Raw genomic sequence first — 20,037 nt, 5'->3', positions numbered from 1 at the left:
TCACTCAGACTCACGTCCATCAAGTCAGTGATGCCATCCAGCCATCTCATCCTCTGTCGACCCCTTCTCCTCTTGCCCCCAATCCCTCCCAGCATCAGAGTCTTTTCCAATGAGTCAACTCTTCACATGAGGTGGCCAAAGTACTGGAGTCTCAGCTTTAGCATTATGCCTTCCAAAGAAATCCCAGGGCTGATCTCCTTCAGAATGGACTGGTTGGATCTGCTTGCAGTCCAAGGGACTCTCAAGAGTCTTCTCCAACACCACAGTTCAAAAGCATCAATTCTTCGGCGCTCAGCCTTCTTCACAGTCCAACTCTCACATCCATACATGACCACAGGAAAAACTATAGCCTTGACTAGATGGACCGTTGCTGGCAAAGTAATGTCTCTGCTTTTGAATATGCTATCTAGGTTGGTCATAACTTTCCTTCCAAGGAGTAAGCGTCTTTTAATTTCATGGCTGCAATCACCATCTGCAGTGATTTTGGAGCCCAGAAAAATAAAGTCTGACACTGTTTCCACTGTTTCCCCATCTATTTCCCATGAAGTGATGGGACTGGATGCCATGATCTTTGTTTTCTGAATGTTGAGCTTTAAGCCCACTTTTTCACTCTCCTCTTTCACTTTCATCAAGAGGCTTTTGAGTTCCTCTTCACTTTCTGCCATAAGGGTGGTGTCATTTGCATATCTGAGGTTAATGATATTTCTTCCGGCAATCTTGATTCCAGCTTGTGTTTCTTCCAGTCCAGCATTTCTCATGATGTACTCTGCATATAAGTTAAATAAACAGGGTGACAATATACAGCCTTGACGTACTCCTTTTCCTATTTGGAACCAGTCTGTTGTCCCATGTCCAGTTCTAACTGTTGCTTCCTGACCTGCATATAAGTTTCTCAAGAGGCAGGTCAGGTGGTCTGGTATTCCCACCTCTTTCAGAATTTTCCACAGTTTATTGTGATCCACACAGTCAAAGGCTTTGGCATAGTCAATAAGCAAAAATAGATGTTTTTCTGGAACTCTCTTGCTTTTTTGATGATCCAATGGATGTTGGCAATTTGATCTCTGGTTCCTCTGCCTTTTCTAAACCCACCTTGAACATCTGGAAGTTCACGGTTCACATATTGCTGAAGCCTGGCTTGGAGAATTTTGAGCATTACTTTACTAGCATGTGAGAAGAGTGCAATTGTGCAGTAGTTTGAGCATTCTTTGGCATTGCCTTTCTTTGGGATTGGAATGAAAACTGACCTTTTCCTCTTTTTTCAGTCTTTGCCGCTCAGCCCTCATCACAGGAAGAAAGGGGCGGGGGAGCCGGGCACGTGCCCCACTCACAGTTTCCTCCGCAAAGCGGCCCCGGCTCCCCGGCCAGCCTTCCTCCCGGTGGCAGTCAGTTGATCATCTTCCTCTTAGTCAGGGTCTCATTTCTGGCTATCCTTCTTGCCCCAGGCTGGCTGTGGCCCTGGGCACACCCCTTTCCATGGAAACTCCGGTGCCCGCTGCCCTGAGAAAGAACTTCTGCTCCCACCAGACCTGGGACACAAGCGTCCTTGCTGTTGGTGTCATCAGAAAGTTATCCATTCATTCAGTCAGAATTTACTGGGTCCTCACTGTGTGGCAGGGCATGGGCCAGCCACTGGGCGTACAGCTGTGAGGGGCAGGGAATCCCGCTTCCTCCGAGCTCCGTGTCCCATCTGTGTCTTCAGGAAGCTCTTCCCCAAGCTGCTTCCAGACTCACTGAGCTATCTGTCCGCTCCTGCCTTGCCTTCTTCCTGAGGTGTTCAGGGTCAAGAGGTTCAGTGGGTTCCTTGTGGGGCTCAGGTTCTGCCAGGATGTCCAGAGGCTGTATCTCATGGGCCCTGGCCCCCAGAGGCCTTCCCTGACCCCAAGATAGCTCCCTGCGCCTCTCCACACTTTACACAGAGCTGCTCAGTGACAGCAGAGGCCGTGCTCAGTGCTCTATTCCCAGCGCCTAGAACGCCATGCGCTGTTCCCTGCGCACCCTTGAGTGAGTGAGTGAGTGAGTGAGTCACTGGGTCTGCTTCATGGAGTCGTAAAAATTAAATGAGTCCATGAAAGACATTGGTGAGTTGCTGGTAGGGTGGTCTGGAATCCGGGAGGGTCTGGGAGACATCTTTTTTTTTTTTTTAATATTTTAACGTGCAGCCTAATAAGTATTTGGCTGCATCCAGTCTTAGTTTTGGTGCTTGGGCTTAATTGCCCTGCAGCATGTGGAATCTTCCCAGACCAGGATCGAATCTGTGTCCCGTGCATTGCAAAGCAGATTCCTTATTGCTGGGCCGCCAGGAAGGGCCCTGGGGAGAAGTCATTTTGTCCAGCTTTGTCCTGCAGGCGGAATTGCTGGGGGACCTGGCCCTTTAGTTTCCCGGGTGGTCTGGACCTGATTCCCGCCCTTGTCTCCTCAGTCCGGCCCTACCCAGGACATGCCGGTGCCCTCCAGCTTCAACAACGTGGGCCAGGATGGGCAGCTGCGGAGTTTTGTCGGCTGGGTGTGGTATGAACGGGAGATCACCCTGCCCCAGTGGTGAACCGAAGACGTGGGCATGAGAGTGGTTCTGAGGATCAGCAGCGCCCACTACTATGCCATTGTGGTCAGTACAGCGGGCGGCAGGCAGAGCCGGTGGCCAGGTGTGGGGCAGGGTGGGGCATGGGCTGTCCTGGGGTGCCTGCTCCCAGCCGTCACCTGACAGCCTGCCTCTGGGGTACATGTGGGGGCGGGGGCACATTTAAGGCCCCACACTGGGTTTGTTCCCTGGGTGGCGGAGGGTGGTCTCCTCTGTTCCCCTGGAGCCCCTTTCTTCCGCTCCTGAGGTCACTGGCAGCTGGCAGAACCCTCAGCCTGCCCCACTCTGTCCGCTTCCCTCATCCTGCACTTGTGTTTGAGGGTGTGCCGGAATTGGCCAAGCCCCCACCCCCTCCGCTTGTCTCCCTGTATCTGCAGTGGGTGAATGGGGTCCATGTGATCGAGCATGAGGGGGGCCATCTCCCCTTTGAGGCTGACAGGAGGCCCCTGTCCTCCTGCCGCATCACCATCGCCATCAACAACACGCTGTCCCCCCACACCCTGCCGCCTGGGACCATCCTCTACAAGACGGACCCCTCCATGTGAGCAGCACCTTGCCCAGCCCCCGCTCCCACCCCCACTCCCTACCCTGCCCAGACGTCTTCCTACCAGGGGACAGGGTGGCTTCAGCAGAGGTGAGGCCCTGGCTCTTGGAGGCCAGGGAGACATGTGAGTTGAGATCGAAGGATTCAGGACAAGGCCACGGTCCCCTTGCTCCGTCCTAGGTACCCCAAGGGTTACTTTGTCCAGAACACAAAGTTTGACTTCTTCAACTACGCGGGACTGCATCGGTCCATGCTCCTCTACACCACACCTACCACCTACATGGATGACATTACTGTCACCACTGACGTGGACCAAGACATTGGTGAGGCTCCTGCCAGGATCTGCCCTCAGCCAGGCCCAGAGTGGCTTGGTTCCCTGTTTGGAAAGATCCCCTTGGAGACGGGCTCTCCCATCCACCTCCTCAAGGTGCTCTCACCTGTAGGACCGCAGGCCACATGCCCCCCTCTTCTCTCTCATCTGATCTCTCGTCTCCTGTAGGTCTGGTGAATTACCAGATCATCGTCCAGGGCAGTGACCACTTCCAAGTGGACGTGTCTCTTCTGGATGAGGAAGGCAAAGTTATGGCCAAGGGGGCAGGGCCGAGGGCCAGCTGCAGGTGCCCAGTGCCCACCTCTGGTGGCCGTACCTGATGCACGAGCACCCTGCCTACCTGTACTCGTTGGAGGTAATGGTGGTGAGGATTGGGCTGGGGGAGGCCTTTTGCCCCCATCCAGCAGCCCTAGCTTCAGCAGGCCTGGTCCCCTCAGCTTCCTGGTCCATTGGATTGAAGAGTCCCCAGCCTGATTTTTTCAGCCATTGGTGGGGAGGCCGAGTTGGAAGAGAAGCCCCGCGGCAGTGTGGGCAAAAGTTTCTTCTTGCTCACGGCAGATATAATTTCTGCCTCTCTCCACCTGCAGACCCAGAGGTGGGCCGCGGTGATTTGCCAGGGGCTGTCCTGTGAAGCTCAGGCTGCATGGGGCTCAGGCCGGTCAGGCTGCCTCACGCCCAGTGCTCGATTTCGCAGGTGAAGCTGACGGCGCAGATGGCCGTGGGGCCCGTGTCTGACTTCTACACCCTCCTGGTGGGGATCCGCACCGTGGCCGTCACCAAGAGCCAGTTCCTCATCAATGGGAAGCCGTTCTATTTCCGAGGGGTCAACAAGCATGAGGATGCAGACGTGAGTAGGGGCTCCTGGGTCCCTGTTTCTTACCATCCCCTTCCCTGCAGCCCCTGGAGTGGCTGAGGGCAGCTCAGAGCCAAGCGCCCCAAACCACTGCCTGTGCTTGGCCTCGATAGCGGGCTGATGGGGTGACTCCGGCGGTCCCGGCTCTTGGACGAAACGTGTCTGGGATGGAGTCGAGGGCAGGGGCTCATCCGTCTCTGCTGTCCTCCAGATTCGAGGGAAGGGCTTTGACTGGCCGCTGCTGGTGAAGGACTTCAACCTGCTTCGCTGGCTGGGCGTCAACGCTTTCCGCACTAGCCACTACCCCTACGCGGAGGAGGTGCTGCAGCCCTGTGACCGCTACGGGGTCGTGGTCATCGACGAGAGCCCTGGTGTGGGCATCGTGCTGGCGTGAGTGCCGGCTGCCTGCACTGGGCGACACCCCCAGTTCCACAGCCTGTGCGTGCATGCTGTCGCTCAGTCATGTCTGACTCTGGGACCCTATGGACTGTAGCCCATCAGACTCCTCTATCTATGGGATTCTCCAGGCCAGAATACCAGAGTGGGTTGCCATTTTCCTTCTTCAGGGGATCTTCCCGACCCAAGGATCGAACTTGTGTTTCCTACGTTGGGAGGCGGGTTGTTTACCACTGAGTCATCAGGGAAGCCCAGAGTTTCTACTAGAGGGAAAGAAAATCAGACTGACCTGTTCCCTCTCCTCCCCTGGCCTGCAGCGAGAGCTTCAGCAACGTGTCTCTGCAACACCACCTGGAGGTGATGGAGGAAATGATCCGCAGGGACAAGAATCACCCGGCCGTTGTAATGTGGTCCTTGGCCAATGAGCCCGCTTCCTTCCTGAAACCGGCTGGTTACTACTTCAAGTGAGTGCTCCTGCCTTGCCTGGTCCGGGTCCCCGTTGAGACCGCAGCCTGCTGGCCCAGCTCAGCCTTGCCTGGCAGCCATGGGAGAGTGTCAGTGGGCCTGGCAGTGGGTGTGGGCTGCTTCCAGCCCAGGTGCATCCATCCCTGGTCAATTCAGGGGACAAGATACTCACCCACCCAGATTATGATTTCAGACGAGTGTCTCCTTGTCACACCTGAAATGAAATGCAGAGTTAACCTACCTGCTGCTGCTGCTGCTAAGTCGCTTCAGTCGTGTCCGACTCTGTGCGACCCCATAGACAGCAGCCCACTAGGCTCCTCTGTCCCTGGGATTCCTCAGGCAAGAACATGGAGTGGGTTGCCATTTCCTTCTCCAATGCATGAAAGTGAAAAGTGAAAGTGAAGTCGCTCAGTCGTGTCCGACTCCTGCGACCCCATGGACTGCAGCCTACCAGGCTGCTCCGTCCATGGGATTTTCCAGGCAAGACTACTGGAGTGGGGAGCCTACCTGCTGCTACATAAAACTTCAAATTAAAGAAAAAAGATAGTGACGTGGCCTGACTGACATAAGGAAGAGACAGTTGTCAAAGAATACATAAATCTGTGACCTGACTCTCCAGAAGGGCCATTGAATGGGTCAGGCGCTTGCACCTTCTGGGAAACTCCCTGAAAACAGAGCTACAGAAGCTGATATAGGGCTGGAAAGCATAGCCAGCAACTGTGGTGCTGCGAGCAGCATTTCCCTCTGTTCTGCCCTTTTCTGAGGCACTGAGCAATGGCCGACAGAGCTCCAGTCAAAACCAAGCCCTGCTGTTATTGTTTAGTCCTTAAGTCGTGTCCGACTCTTTGCGACCTCATGGGCTGTAGCCCACCAGGCTCCTCTGTCCTTGGGATTTCCCAGGCAAGAATACTGGAGTGGGTTGCCATTTCCTTCTCCAGGGGATCTTCCTGACCCAGGGATCAACCTGCGTCTTCCACTTAGCAGGCGGGTTCTTTACCACTAAGCCACCTGTGTCTTCCCTTGATATTTATGCTGTCCCCATTCCTGGGAAATTTAGTACATGTTAGAACTGCACAAAACCACTTTGCAATGCTTTTGAGTTCACCTGTAAAGGGGATTTAAACTTTATAAAGCCGACTTACCTAGGCATATAATTATAAACAGATTTTCAAAGACGTGCATATTCTGACTATTCTAAAGTTACGTTGTTAGACAGGACCAGGTCACCTGAAGTTCATTGTCCGTTCACTGCATACCAGTATCTTCCGCCACCCCCCAGGCATTGTCCTGGGCAGAAACCTCAGAGAGGGGCCATCTCCCCACAGTGGGCCAGCCTCCTGGCGTGGTCCTTGGTTTCTTCTCTTTCTTGCCATCCTGCAATTTTAGCATAGCTGGGCATGGGGAATGATTTCACTTACTGCGGAGGCAGCAGAGGCCATGGAAATACTCCCTAGGAGACACTGCCTGCATCCCCCTGTCCTGGATGGAGGCTCTGAGTAGTGGACCTTCCTGGGCAAAGACGAGCTCTGGACACACAGCTGGAGGTCGGGTTGGGCAAAAAGTTCATTTGGGTTTTTTCATAACATTGTTCAAAAACTCGAATGAACTTTCTGGCCAAGCCAATACATGTATTTAAGTCTCTAGTGAGTGCCCAGTGCACAGCTTGCCTCCCAGGACACACTCCCTAGTGATGTGTTACATTAATACTCATCCTAACCTGCACAACATCCTAGTTTTGTCGGAGATGAGGAAACTTGCTTTTGGCAGCGCCCAGCTCAAAGATCTCAGCTGTGCCTCTCCTCTCTTGAGGATGGCCCCCTTTGGTGGACGGGTAGGGGGCTAAGATCTGGGGAGGGAGGAAGAGAGAATGATGTCAGGGAACATGATGTCTCGAGGAGCACGTTTGCTTACCTGAAATGCCCTAGAAGGCAGGGAGGAGAGCCCTGTCTTGGGGGTGTTCTGTCTGGGAAGATGGGAAGGAGAGGTTCAGGAGGGGAACCTGAGGCCCTCCCCTGACTGACGGCACCGTGTCTTCTGCCCTCCGTGAACAGGACACTGATTGCCCACACTAAAACCCTGGACCCCTCCCGGCCCGTGACCTTTGTGACCAACACCAACTATGAAGCAGACCTGGGGGTGAGCCTGGGGGTCTCTGCACATCTTCCTTCTGCCTGTCCTCTTGTCCTGCCCTGATGCTTGCTGACATGAGCTGCTGGGAGGGACCACGAGCAGCCAGTCTGACCATTTCCATAGACGCTCTTTGGGTTAAAGAGAGCTGCCAGGGAGTGATTTGCCAGGCAGTGTAGCTTCTTGACGCTAAGGAGGTCAGGCATAGGGAGGTCAAATTCCTTCTCAGTTCATTCTCAACTCATCGATTTCTCTGCACTTTGATTTAATTTTATGCCCCCAAGTTTAATATGCTCAGAAAGGGGCAGAGGTTTAAGGGAGCTTAAAGTCATCATTGACTTGTGTTTCTCCAACTTGGCTGATCATTGGAGCCACAAAGGGAAGCTTTTTGAAAGTACAGAGGTCCGGATTTTGTGATTCTGATTTATAATGTCCAGGATAGGAATCTGAGTTTTTAAAAAACTCCTCAGTGATTCCAGGCATCATTCGGCTTTGGGAACCACTGCTGAGATCCAGTGTCAGGGGGACTGAAAATTGAAGGGAGAGGCTCACCCAGCCGGTTGGACCCCATGGCTCTTCTCATAGTCCCTGGGCACAGCAGCCCCTCAGAAACTGTGTTGAGTTGTTGCGCAAAAGCTATAAAACAGGAGCAAGAAGATGCCTCACTAGGGAACTGAGACCAGTACTAAGAAGTGCTCCAGAAAGCGAAATCCTCTCGAGAAAGAGCGGATAAGAAAGCACTGTGTTCACGTGTAAGTGTGAGCACTGTCGTTTTCACGTGGAACCGACGGTTTGCAGCCCTAGTGATCCGGGGCCATCCCTTCAAAGGAACACGACTGTGGTGGAACACCAGCAGGGCACAGGCGACCTGGGCGTCTCAAAGTCTCAGTGGCATGCCTTCCTGCTCTAGTGGGCAGGGGAGCCTGTGCTGGTCCCCCAGAAGGTTGCCAGGCTCACCCACTGGGATGTGTGAGTGTGGTCACGTGCCCACACAGAGGTACTGCTTCCCAGCGGCATCTTTCCGCCCCAAGCTCAGAAGGGTGCTGCAGCCCCCTGGGAGAGATGGACCGCGTGGGTCCCAGTACAGACTCTGCAGGCGAGCGTGCGTTCAGGTGAGCTTTGGGGTCCACCGAGCAGCACATTGCTCAGATTCCCGGCGGTGCTGCCCCCAACCCGGGCTGCCCTCCCAGGAGGGAACTGTCCAATCTCTTCAGGGCCCATGACAGTAGCTCATAAAGGGGACTTGGGAGGCTCTGTGAGGGGAAAACTGCCTTCGGCCCTCAGTTGGGCCAAGGGGATGACTAGTGACAGGAGCACCACCTAGGGTTGAAGGAAGTCCAGTCTGGATGGGCTCCCTGGGGCCAGCTCTGCCTCTCATCGCCCTCCCCAGAGCCCAGCTGCAGCCAGGTCAGGGGTGCCGGCCCAGAACGAGAGGCTTGCTCCCTTCACTCGCTCCATTCAGGTCCCTTCTGACTATTATTTCCTACACGTGCGCATCTAACGCACTTTCCGCACTCACTCCTTACTTCCTCTGCCAGAAGCACTCCGAGTGTGAGTCCTCCACTCTCCTGGTTGGTGGCCTCTCCCCATGCTCTTGCAGGCGCCGTACGTGGACATCATCTGTGTGAACAGTTACTACTCCTGGTACCACGACTATGGGCACATGGAGGTGATTCAGCTGCAGCTGGCAACCCAGTTCGAGAACTTGTATAAGGCCTATCAGAAGCTGATGATTCAGAGTGAGTACGGAGCAGATGCCATTGAAGGGTTTCATGAGGTAAGTGCATCGAAGATGGGAGTTATTTTTTCCCTCTCTCGGACAGTGATGTCAGTCATCACGGCCCCAGACTAGAGATCTGCCTCTTTCCCCGTCCCTCCCTTGTCCTGGCCACCTCCCACAGCTAACCAGGCTTTCCCTAAGCTGCCTCTCCACACGGCCGGCCCGGACTCAGCCTCTGTTCCATGTGCGTGGTCCTCAGATAGCCTCCCACAAGCTGCCCAAGTGGTCCCTGGAACAAATCCAAGCCTTGTCCTGTCCCTGGCTTTCCCTGACCCCACAGGATGAAGCCGTAATCTGTGCTCAGGGCTGTCCGCGTCCTCTGCCCTCTCCCAGGCCTTCAGTCCCAGATCCTAGTCTGTTCTGTTTGGTGGCTCCTGTGCTGGCCTGGCCTCTTCCTTCTGCCCAGGAAGCCCTTCTTAGCTCCATAACCCCAGCTGATGGAACTTGACTCAGCGGTCATGCTTCAGCTCAGGTGTCCACTCTTTGGGGAGGAGGACCCCACCTAGCTGGGCAGAGGAACACCGTGAGCTGTCATGCTCTCTTTCGTTCTCTCCTTGACCAGACCGGGGGCTCCAGGAGGGAGATTAAATTGTGTTTCTCTTGGCTTCCTAAGCACTCCACAGTGGTATCTGCAGTGTGTCTTGTATAATAACGTTTTAATCCTCGTTGGGAAGGAGGACCAAAGCCAACAGGGGTTGGTTCTCTTGTAAGATGACTGCAGTGCTGCATCCTCATGCGTCAAAGACCCAGCACCCCCCACAAATTCCCATGAGATGAAAACGCAGACCTTAAGCTCTAAGAACACCTCAAAGATCATTATATCTTAGCACATGACAGACGTGAGCTCTTCTCCGGAGGCTGAGTCCATAGATGTGGCCTCTGCTTTTCCCCTCCTCGCCTGACAGGTCTCAACTTCAGTGAAGCTTTCTGTGGCCCCCGCCTCCGTCTGCGCCCCCTACTAACCTCCTCCTACCCGCCCCCCACACACTACATGCTCCCAATTCACCCTTGTTACACTTCGAGCTTGTGTCTTGCCAGATTGTAAAGCCCATGAGGACAGGGACCCTATCTTTCTAGTTTGTTACTTTGTCCCTAATGCCTGGCATATAAGCAGATGCTAAATAATGATTTGTTGAATAGTCAATGGGCTAAACAGCAGCTCCTTACCTAGATGAGATACAGGGGAATTGGTGTGAAGTTAAAGCTGAGTCACGCCAGTGCTCAAATTATGCATTGGCAGCTACTTCAGCCTTGGGTTTTAAATTTATTATCCAGAGACGTACTTTTATTCCTAGTGTAGTTCAGTTGTAAGACTGCAGTGGGGAATAGAGGTGGAAAAAAGTAAAGCAAATATTAAATTCTCTTTAATGGGAATTCCCTAGTTGTCCAGTGGCTAGAACTTGCACTTTCACTGCTGAGGGTCCAGGTTCAATTCCTGGTTGAGGAACTAGGATTCCACCAGCCGCTCAGTATGGCCAAAAAAAAATATATATATATATATATATATATATATATATATATCCTGTTTATTAATGAAGCAGTTACTAATTAAGGGGTTTTTTTTTAATCCTTTTTTTTTTTTTTAACCCTGGGTTATATCACACACTAGCTTGGCCCTCCACCAGTATCAGCAAGTCCTGCAGGCACTGTAGCCCACCACAAGGACAGATATTTGGGTCGTCAATACATGGGTCTTTATTTTTATCTAATGTTTACAGTTTTACTGGTTGTGACTCCTAACTTCTGTCTCTGCCTTGAATTCCAGGATCCACCACTGATGTTCAGTGAAGAGTACCAGAAAGGCCTGCCCCAGCAGTATCATGCGGTTCTGGACCAAAAACGCAAAGAATATGTGGTTGGCGAGCTCATCTGGAATTTTGCCGATTTCATGACTAACCAGTGTAAGTGGCATTTGGATGCATGGGATGTATCCCTTCTCATTGTTTCTGGTGGGTGTGTTAGTTCAGGACATTTGGTTCTAAGAACCCCGGAAACAAGCAGGGGAAGGCTGATATCATCAAAGCAGGCTACACAGAGGATTTCCTAGGATAAAGTCAGTTGTGTTGAGCAAGCAGCTGATTACTTGTGTGCTGCAAGTAATGCAAATCAGTTTCTGAAGTAAATGGGAGAGGCATCCGTCTCAAGGCAGAGGTGGCCAGCTCTCCTCTGTGTTTCACAACAGTGTGAGGAAAAAGTGGATCTTGAATTGGATTTACTGGGATACACTCGTGATTCTAGGGTAAGGTACAAAGCCTGAGAAACCTAAGACATTTCAGTCTGTTTTATATGATTTGCTTATGAAAGACAGGTTCACCAAATACAGATAAGTATCATCAAATGGTTTTGAATGTAGGAGTGTTTAAAAGCTTTCAGAGTGAACATGGTCTGTACTTTCTCAAGTGAGAACAATGAGAAACTTCCAAATGAACGTTTCCTGTATCTTTTTACCCCTCTAGGTTACTAGCTTCTTGATATATTGTAAATTGAGGAGAGCAAGCTGGGGAAGGTAGGGAAGAACTGATAACAGTGGGAACTACGTTTTATTACTTTTGGGCAAAGACAAGTTTTTGGAAGGTTAAAGTTCAGTTAAAAATCAGAATGGGGGGGAGTGCTTCCTGGTGGTCCAGTGGTTAAGACTGCACTCCCAATTCAGGGAGCATGGGTTTGAACTGGTCAGAGAACTAAGATTCCTCATGCCACGCAGCATGGCCAAAAAAAGATAAAAAAGAAAGAAAATCAGAATGGTAAGAGTGAAAGAGGAAAAAGAAAGAGAACACAAGCCTTCACTATGAATTGAACTGAACTGAAGCAGTCACTCATCTCACATGCTAGTAAAGTAATGCTCAAAATTCTCCAAGCCAGGCGTCAGCAATACGTGAACCGTGAACTTCCAGTTGTTCAAGCTGGTTTTAGAAAAAGCAGAGGAACCAGAGATCAAATTGCCAACATCCATTGGATCATCAAAAAAGCAAGAGAGTTACAGAAAAACATCTATTTCTGCTTTATATGCCAATGCCTTTGACTGTGTGGATCACAATAAACTGTGGAAAATTCTGAAAGAGGTGGGAATACCAGACCACCTGACCTGCCTCTTGAGAAATCTGTATGCAGGTCAGGAAGCAATGGTTAGAACTGGACATGGAACAACAGACTGGTTCCAAATAGGAAAAGGAGTACGTCAAGGCTGTATATTGCCTGCTTATTTAACTTATATGCAGAGTACATGATGAGAAACGCTGGGCTGGAAGAAGCACAAGCTGGAATCAAGATTGCCGGGAGAAATATCAATAAGCTCAGATATGCAGATGACACCACCCTTATGGCAGAAAGTGAAGAGGAACTAAAAAGCCTCTTGATGAAGGTGAAAGAGGAAAGTGAAAAAGTTGGCTTAAAGCTCAACATTCAGAAAAGGAAGATCATGGCATCTGGTCCCATCACTTCATGGGAAATAGATGGGGAAACAGTGGAAACAGTGTCAGACTTTATTTTGGGGGGTCCAAAATCACTGCAGATGGTGACTGCAGCCATGAAATTAAAAGACGCTTACTCCTTGGAAGGAAAGTTATGACCAACCTAGATAGCATATTGATGCTTTTGAACTGTGGTGTTGGAGAAGACTTGAGAGTTCCTTGGACTGCAAGGAGATCCAACCAGTCCATTGTGAAGGAGATCAGCCCTGGGATTTCTTTGGAAGGACTGATGCTAAAGCTGAAACTCCAGTACTTTGGCCACTTCATGTGAAGTGCTGACTCATTGGAAAAGACTCTGATGCTGGGAGGGATTGGGGGCAGGAGGAGAAGGGGACGACAGAGGATGAGATGGCTGGATGGCATCACTGACTCGATGGACGAGAGTCTGAGTGAACTCCGGGAGTTGGTGATGGACAGGGAGGCCTGGCGTGCTGCGATTCATGGGGTTGCAAAGAGTGGGACACGACTGAGTGACTGAACTGAACTGAACTGAAGCTGTCACTCCTCACTACCCCCCTCCCCTAGCCTCTGGCAACCACTAGCCTACTTTCTGTCTCTATGGATCTGTCTGTCCTGAAATTCTCATTTGGATGTGATCTTTTGTGTCTGGCATTTTTCACTTAGCATAATTATTCAAGCCTCATCTGTGTTGTAGCATGTATTAGCACTTCATTCCTTTGTATGGATATAGCATGTTTTGAGTATTGAGTTGTTTTTACCTTTTGGCTATTGTGAATGGTGCTGTTGTAAACAAGTACTTGTACTTGCTTGAATACCTGTTTTCAAATATTTGGGGTATATACCTAGGAATGGAATTGCTGAATCATATGGTAATTCCATGTTTCACATTTTTAAACTTTTTTTAAAATTTATTTTAATTGGAGGCTAATTACAATATTGTGGTGGTTTTTGCCATACAGTCACATGAATCAGCCATGGGTGTACATATGTTCCCCATCCTGAACCCTTCCCCCCACCTCCCTCCCCATCCCATCCCTCAGGGTCATCCCAGTGCACCAGCCCTGAGCACCCTGTCTCATGCGTCGTACCTGGACTGGCGATCTGTTTCACATATGATAATATACATGTTTCAATGCTATTCTCTCAAATCATCCCACCCTTGCCTTCTCCCACAGAGTCCAAAAAACTGTTCTTTACATCTGTGTCTCTTTTGCTGCCTCACATATAGGGTCATCGTTACTATCTTTCTAAATTCTATATATACGTGTTAATATACTATATTGGTGTTTTTCTTTCTGACTTACTTCACTCTGTATAATAGGCTCTGGTTTCATCCACCTCATTAGAACTGATTCAAATGCATTCTTTTTAATAGCTGAGTAATATTCCATTGTGTATATGTACCACAGCTTTCTGATCCATTCGTCTGCTGATGGACAACTAGGTTGCTTCCATGTCCTGGCTATCGTAACATGTTTCACTTTTTGAGGAACTAACAAATTGTTTTCCTCAGTGACTGCACCTTTTTATCCACCAGCAGTAAACAAGGGTTCCCAAATCTCCACATCCTCACCAACATGTGTTAATTTCTTATTTTAAAAAAAGTTACAGCCATGGAATCTTTAAAAAATATAATTTATTTTAAAATAAATTAAAAATATAATTTATTGAACGGTATATTATTTCTTTTATTGAGGTAGAATTGAGATATCATTTTAGGTGTACAATGCATTGACTTGATATTTGCATATATTGCAAAACGATCACCATAATAAGTCCAGTTAACAACCATCACCGTACACAGGTACACAACATTTTTTTTCTTGTGATGAGAACTTTGAAGAGCCACTTACCTAGCTACTTTTAAATATACAATATTCTTAACTGTAGCCAGCATACTGTACATTACACCCTCAGGGTTTATTCATTTTATAACTGGAAATTTGTACCTTTTGACTCCCTTCACCAATTTTGCTCACTCCCTCCCTGAGGCAACCACCAATCTATTCTCTATATCCATGAACTCAGTTTTTTTGTTCATTTGTTATTTGTTGTTTTAGATCTCACATATAAGTGAGATCATACAGTCTCTATCTTTTTCTGACTTGTTTCATTTAGCATAAGGCCCTGAAATTCTATCCATGGTGTTACACACAGCAAACTTCCCTTCTTTTTTATGGTTGAATAACCTGTTACATGCCACGTTTTCTTTACCCATTCACCTGCTGATGGACGTTTTAGTTTGTTTCCATGTCTTGGCTGTTGTAAATAACACTACAGTGAGGATAAGGGTACTGTCTTTTCAGTTAGTGTTTTTGTTTTCTTCAGATAAATACCCAGTCGTAGAACTGCCAGATCATGTGGTGGTTCTATTTTTAGTTGCTTAAGAAAGCTCCATACTGTTTTCCATAGTGGCTACACCAAAAAGCACTCCCACCAGCAAGTGTTCTCTTCTCCACATCTTTACCAACACTCATTTCTTGTCTTTTTGTAGCCATTCTAACAGGTGTGAGGTGATATCTCACTGTGGTTTTGATTTGCATTTCCCTATGACTAGTGATGTTGAACACCTTCAAATACCTATTGGCCAACTGTGTCTTCTTTGGAAAAATGTCTACTTAGAGTTCCTCTGCCCATTGAAACAATCAGATTGTTTGATTTTTTTGCTATTGCACTGTATGAGTTCTTTATGTATTTTGGGTATTAAGTCCTCATCAGATACATGATTTGGAAATATTTTCTCCCATTCAGTAGGTTGCCTTTTCATTTTATTTTTTTGATGTTTTTTTTTTGCCCAGAAGCAGCTGCTTAGTTTAACGGAGTCCCACTTGTTTATTTTTGCTTTCATTGCCTTTGCTTTTGGTGTTAAATCCAAAAAATCATTGCCAGGACTAATGTCAGGGAACTTACTACATATGTTTTCTTCTAGAGTTTCTGGCTTCGGTTCTTACATTCACGTCTTTAATGCATTTTGAGTTAATTTTTATGTGTGGTGTATATAGTGGTCTAGTTTCATTCTTTCGATGCGGTTGTCCAGTTTTCCCAACATCATTTACTGAAGAGACTATTCTTTCCCCATTGTATATTCTTGGCTCTTTTATCATAAATTAATTGGCCATACATATGTGGGTTTATTTCTGGGCCCTCTGTTCTGTTTCATTGATCTGTGTGTCTCTTTTTATGCAACTGCCATACTGATTTGATTGCTGTAGCTTTTTGTATAGTTTAAAGTCAAAGACTGTGATGCCTCCAGCTTTGTTCTTCTTTCTCAAGATTGCTTTGGCTATTCAGGGTCTCTTCTGATTCCACAAAGACATTAGGATTGTTTGTTCTATTTCTACTTTATCTCACCCATTTAAAAAATTTTGTCTGATTTGTGATTTGGGTTTTTTTTTTGGGGGGGGGAACTGGTCAAAAGCACTGATTTTCAAACTTTTTGATAGGAGAACCCCTTTATACTTTTAATAATTATTGAATACCCCTAAAAGGCTTTGTTTATGTGGGTTATATCTGTATTTGATATTTTGGTATTTACTGTATTAGAAGTTACAAACTGAGAAATTATTTAAATATGCATTCATTCATTGAAACATAATAAACCCACTCAGTTCAGTTCAGTTCAGTTCAGTGGCTCAGTCATGTCCGACTCTTTGCGACCCCATGAATTGCAGCACGCCAGGCCTCCCTGTCCATCACCAACTCTCGGAGTTCACTCAGACTCATGTCCATCGAGTCAGTGATGCCATCCAGCCATCTCATCCTCTGCCGTCCCCTTCTCCTCCTGCCCCCAATCCCTCCCAGCATCAGAGTCTTTTCCAATGAGTCAACACTTCACATGAGGTGGCCAAAGTACTGGAGTCTCAGCTTTAGCATCAGTCCTTCCAAAGAAATCCCAGGACTGATTTCCTTCAGAATGGACTGGTTGGATCTGCTTGCAGTCCAAGGGACTCTCAAGAGTCTTCTCCAACACCACAGTTCAAAAGCATCAATTCTTCGGCGCTCAGCCTTCTTCACAGTCCAACTCTCACATCCATACATGACCACTGGAAAAACCATAGCCTTGACTAGATGGACCTTTGTTGGCAAAGTGATGTCTCTGCTTTTGAATATGCTATCTAGGTTGGTCATAACTTTCCTTCCAAGGAGTAAGTGTCTTTTAATTTCATGGCTGCAGTCACCATCTGCAGTGATTTTGGAGCCCAAAAAAATAAAGTCTGCCACTGTTTCCACTGTTTCCCCATCTATTTCCTATGAAGTGATGGGACCAGATGCCATGATCTTCGTTTTCTGAATGTTGAGCTTTACGCCAACTTTTTCACTCTCCTCTTTCACTTTCACCAAGAGGCTTTTTAGTTCCTCTTCACTTTCTGCCATAAGGGTGGTGTCATCTGCATATCTGAGCTTATTGATATTTCTCCCGGCAATCTTGATTCCAGCTTGTGCTTCTTCCAGCCCAGCGTTTCTCATCATGTACTCTGCATATAAGTTGCTTAATGAGTACAGTACCTCCTTTGTGGTAATCAAAATGTTCTGCCACTAGATGAGGTGACGGATGCGCAACACTGCAAGTGCACTACATGTCACTGAGTGTACTCTTTAAAATGGTTACCTTTGTACCAATCTTCCCCAAGGTCTTCCAAAATATGTGACGAGGCCAGACTCATCTTATGAAGCCAGCATGACCCTGATACCAAAGCAAAAAGAAAGACAGTACCAGAAAACTACAGGTCAATACTCTGATCAATATCGATGCAAAAACTGTCAATAAAATACTAGCAAACCGGAACTTCCCTGGTGGTCCAGTGGGTAAGACTGAGCTCCTAATGCAGAGGGCCTGGGTTTGATCCCTGGTCAGGGAACTAGATCCCACATGAGGCAACTAAAAAGATCTCGCATGCTGCAACTAAGACCCAGTGCAACCAAAAAAAAAAAAAAGACCAGCAAACCAAAGTCAGTAGCATATTAAAAGGACCATTCACATGAATCAAGTGGAATTTACATTCAGGATGCAGGGATGATTCAATTTATGCACATCAGTCAATGTGATACATCACATTAATAGCATGAAAGAAAAAAAATCACATAATCTCAATACATAAAAAGCATATGATAAATTTTACTGAAACAATCTCTTTCATCATGGAAAATCTACCAAAGCTCTAAGATCATGACTAAAACATTCAGGAATATAAAAGTAGTAAAGAGAGGAAATGATTGAATGTAAGAATATAAGAGCTCCCCTAGTATTTTCCTTATTCTGAGGAAGACTTTACTGAGATGCTTGCATATATACTTCACTTAAAAATACACTTTTTGCCTATAAATATACTCAAGACAATTGGACTCTTGCTTTTTTCCCTCTTAAATTCTAGCTTGGTTAATGAAATATATTTTGCCTACAATTTTCTAATTTTAAATATTATAAGCATAAGTTTATTGGTATTAGTCTATTTTAGCATTTTAAATGTTCCCTTGGTATCTCTAATTTTCTTGAAGAGATCTCTGGTCTTTCCAATTATATTGTTTTCTTCTATTTCTTTGCACTGATCATTGAGGAAGGCTTCCTTATCTCTCCTTGCTATTCTTTGGAACTCTCCATTCAAAGGGGTATATCTTTCCTTTTCTCCTTTGTTTTTTGCTTCTTTTCTTTTCACAGCTATTTTAAGGCCGCCTCATAGAGCCATTTTGCTCTTTTTTTTTAAAGTTGGGAGGGTCACAGCCTTGAGCCTAACAAGCAAGTAACCAGACACTCAGCTGATCAGAGCACATGTGTGAGACTTCCCTTTTATTTTATTTTTCCAATAGATAAGTTTCAGGACTCCCCTGGCAGTTCAGTGATTAAGACTCTGTGCGTCCCGTGCATGGTGCATGGGTTTGATCACTGGTCTGGGAATTAAGATCCCACATGTCACACAGTGTGGCCAAAAAAAATTGTAATAATAAGAAACATTTTAATAAATAAAAAAGGTCAAATTTCATTGTATTTTAAAGATATCACAAACAGGTCCTGGGAATCGTTTGGCATCTTCTTGTTTCCATAGCTAGACAAGTCTTAGATCTTATTGACAGCCTGAAGACTGGTTTCTTTTTCATAGATAACATCCAGATTTTTCTGATATTATTATTATTTTTTAAATATTTATTTTCATTTATTTGCCTGTGCCAGGTCTTAGGTCAGTATTCTACATGGGATCTTTCAACTTCGCTGTGGCATGTGGGATCTAGTTCCCTGACCAGGGATAGAACCTGCATTGGGAGCATGGGAGCATTGGAGTCTTAGCATGGGACCCTGCATTGGGAGCATGGAGTCTTAGCCTGGACCACCAGGAAAGTCCCTGATATCCTGATTTTTTAACTGTGTGGCTTATTGGATCAAAGCAGATGAATCTGATTTAAGGTCAATGCAAATCACTTTCAGGACGTGAGATACCCATTAAACAATCCCTGGCCTCATATGAGCCCTGCAGATTTTTCATCTAAGAAATTTCAGATTTCAATGACACCTGCTCTCCAGAATAAGGACTCGAATGGGGAAGTGAGCACACACAGACATTGTCTTGTGATGGAAGCCCAGTGGAACACCCTTGATCACGTGCTGTGTTGGGCTAGAGACTGTGTGAGCTGGAACTGGTTCCTCTCTGTTGCACTGTTAACCCGAGTCCCTTCCCATTCCTTCCCAGGAGGCTGAGTTCTAGCCTGCTGTTGTCGGTCTGCAGGATCTCTCTGGGCCCTTCCCAATGACAGTGTGTCCTTCCAGAGGGATTTGATGTTTTCTGGAGTGTTGACAGTTCGGTTGCTGAAAATAGTCTTCTCATGGTAGATTCAGCCAAGAGCATCATAGGGTTTGTTTTTTAAACAGTTTGTTAAAAATTTTTATTGTGGTATAGTTGATTTATAATGTCTTTAAACATGTCTTTATTGAGATATAATTCACATACATAATTCATCCATTTAAAGTATATAACTTTTTTTAATAAGAAATGATTTAATAGGAAATATACAAATTTCTCAGTATGAACTTTAGTATATTCATGTATATGTACGACCATCATTATTTTCATCACCTCAAAAAGAAACCCTGTGTGCCTTTTAGTTATCTATCCTTCTGCCCCTCCCAGTCGGCCCTAAGCCACCACTAATTTTTTTTCTCCAGATTTAGCTAATCCGGATGTTTTATATAAATTATGCAATATATGATATTTTGCCTCTCAATGTTTTTAAGTTAAATGTGTTTAACTGTAATTCTGCTTCATACAAAAATTCATCAGAATCAGTATTTTTCAAGATTAGCAGAACATTAGATTAGCAAACCCATAAATTTATTTTGTCCTCCCTTCCTGAAGAAAAGCCCAGAGACTTTTAAAAACTATATATTTATTTACTTATTTGGCTGTACCAAGTCTTAGTTGCAACATGCAGAATCTTAGATCTTATTGAAGCATGAAGGATCTTTTAGTTGGAGCATTTAGGATCTAGTTCCCTGACCAGGGATTGAGCCTGGGTCCCCTGCATTGGGAGCATGGAGTCTTAGC

The 20,037-nt window shown here is 47.0% G+C and overlaps 1 protein-coding gene across 1 annotated transcript in view; it reads left to right on the top strand.

Moving 5' to 3' along the window:
- LOC113883524 (beta-glucuronidase-like) overlaps positions 1-20,037 on the top strand; it is a 32,528-nt gene that overhangs the window by 10,243 nt on the left and 2,248 nt on the right. Inside the window, 11 exon segments of the mRNA XM_027527313.1 lie at positions 2,420-2,605; positions 2,956-3,119; positions 3,303-3,445; positions 3,622-3,720; positions 3,723-3,808; positions 4,148-4,300; positions 4,518-4,696; positions 5,020-5,166; positions 7,219-7,303; positions 8,895-9,071; positions 10,840-10,975. Coding sequence (XP_027383114.1) covers positions 2,438-2,605; positions 2,956-3,119; positions 3,303-3,445; positions 3,622-3,720; positions 3,723-3,808; positions 4,148-4,300; positions 4,518-4,696; positions 5,020-5,166; positions 7,219-7,303; positions 8,895-9,071; positions 10,840-10,975 — 1,537 coding nt within the window. The 5' untranslated portion in view covers positions 2,420-2,437.

The sequence above is a fragment of the Bos indicus x Bos taurus genome, chromosome 25 (assembly GCF_003369695.1).
Source record: "Bos indicus x Bos taurus breed Angus x Brahman F1 hybrid chromosome 25, Bos_hybrid_MaternalHap_v2.0, whole genome shotgun sequence".
Classification (NCBI taxonomy): Eukaryota; Metazoa; Chordata; class Mammalia; order Artiodactyla; family Bovidae; genus Bos; species Bos indicus x Bos taurus.
Note: the sequence above shows the minus strand (reverse complement) of the source record. Positions and strands in the feature narration are given on the sequence as shown.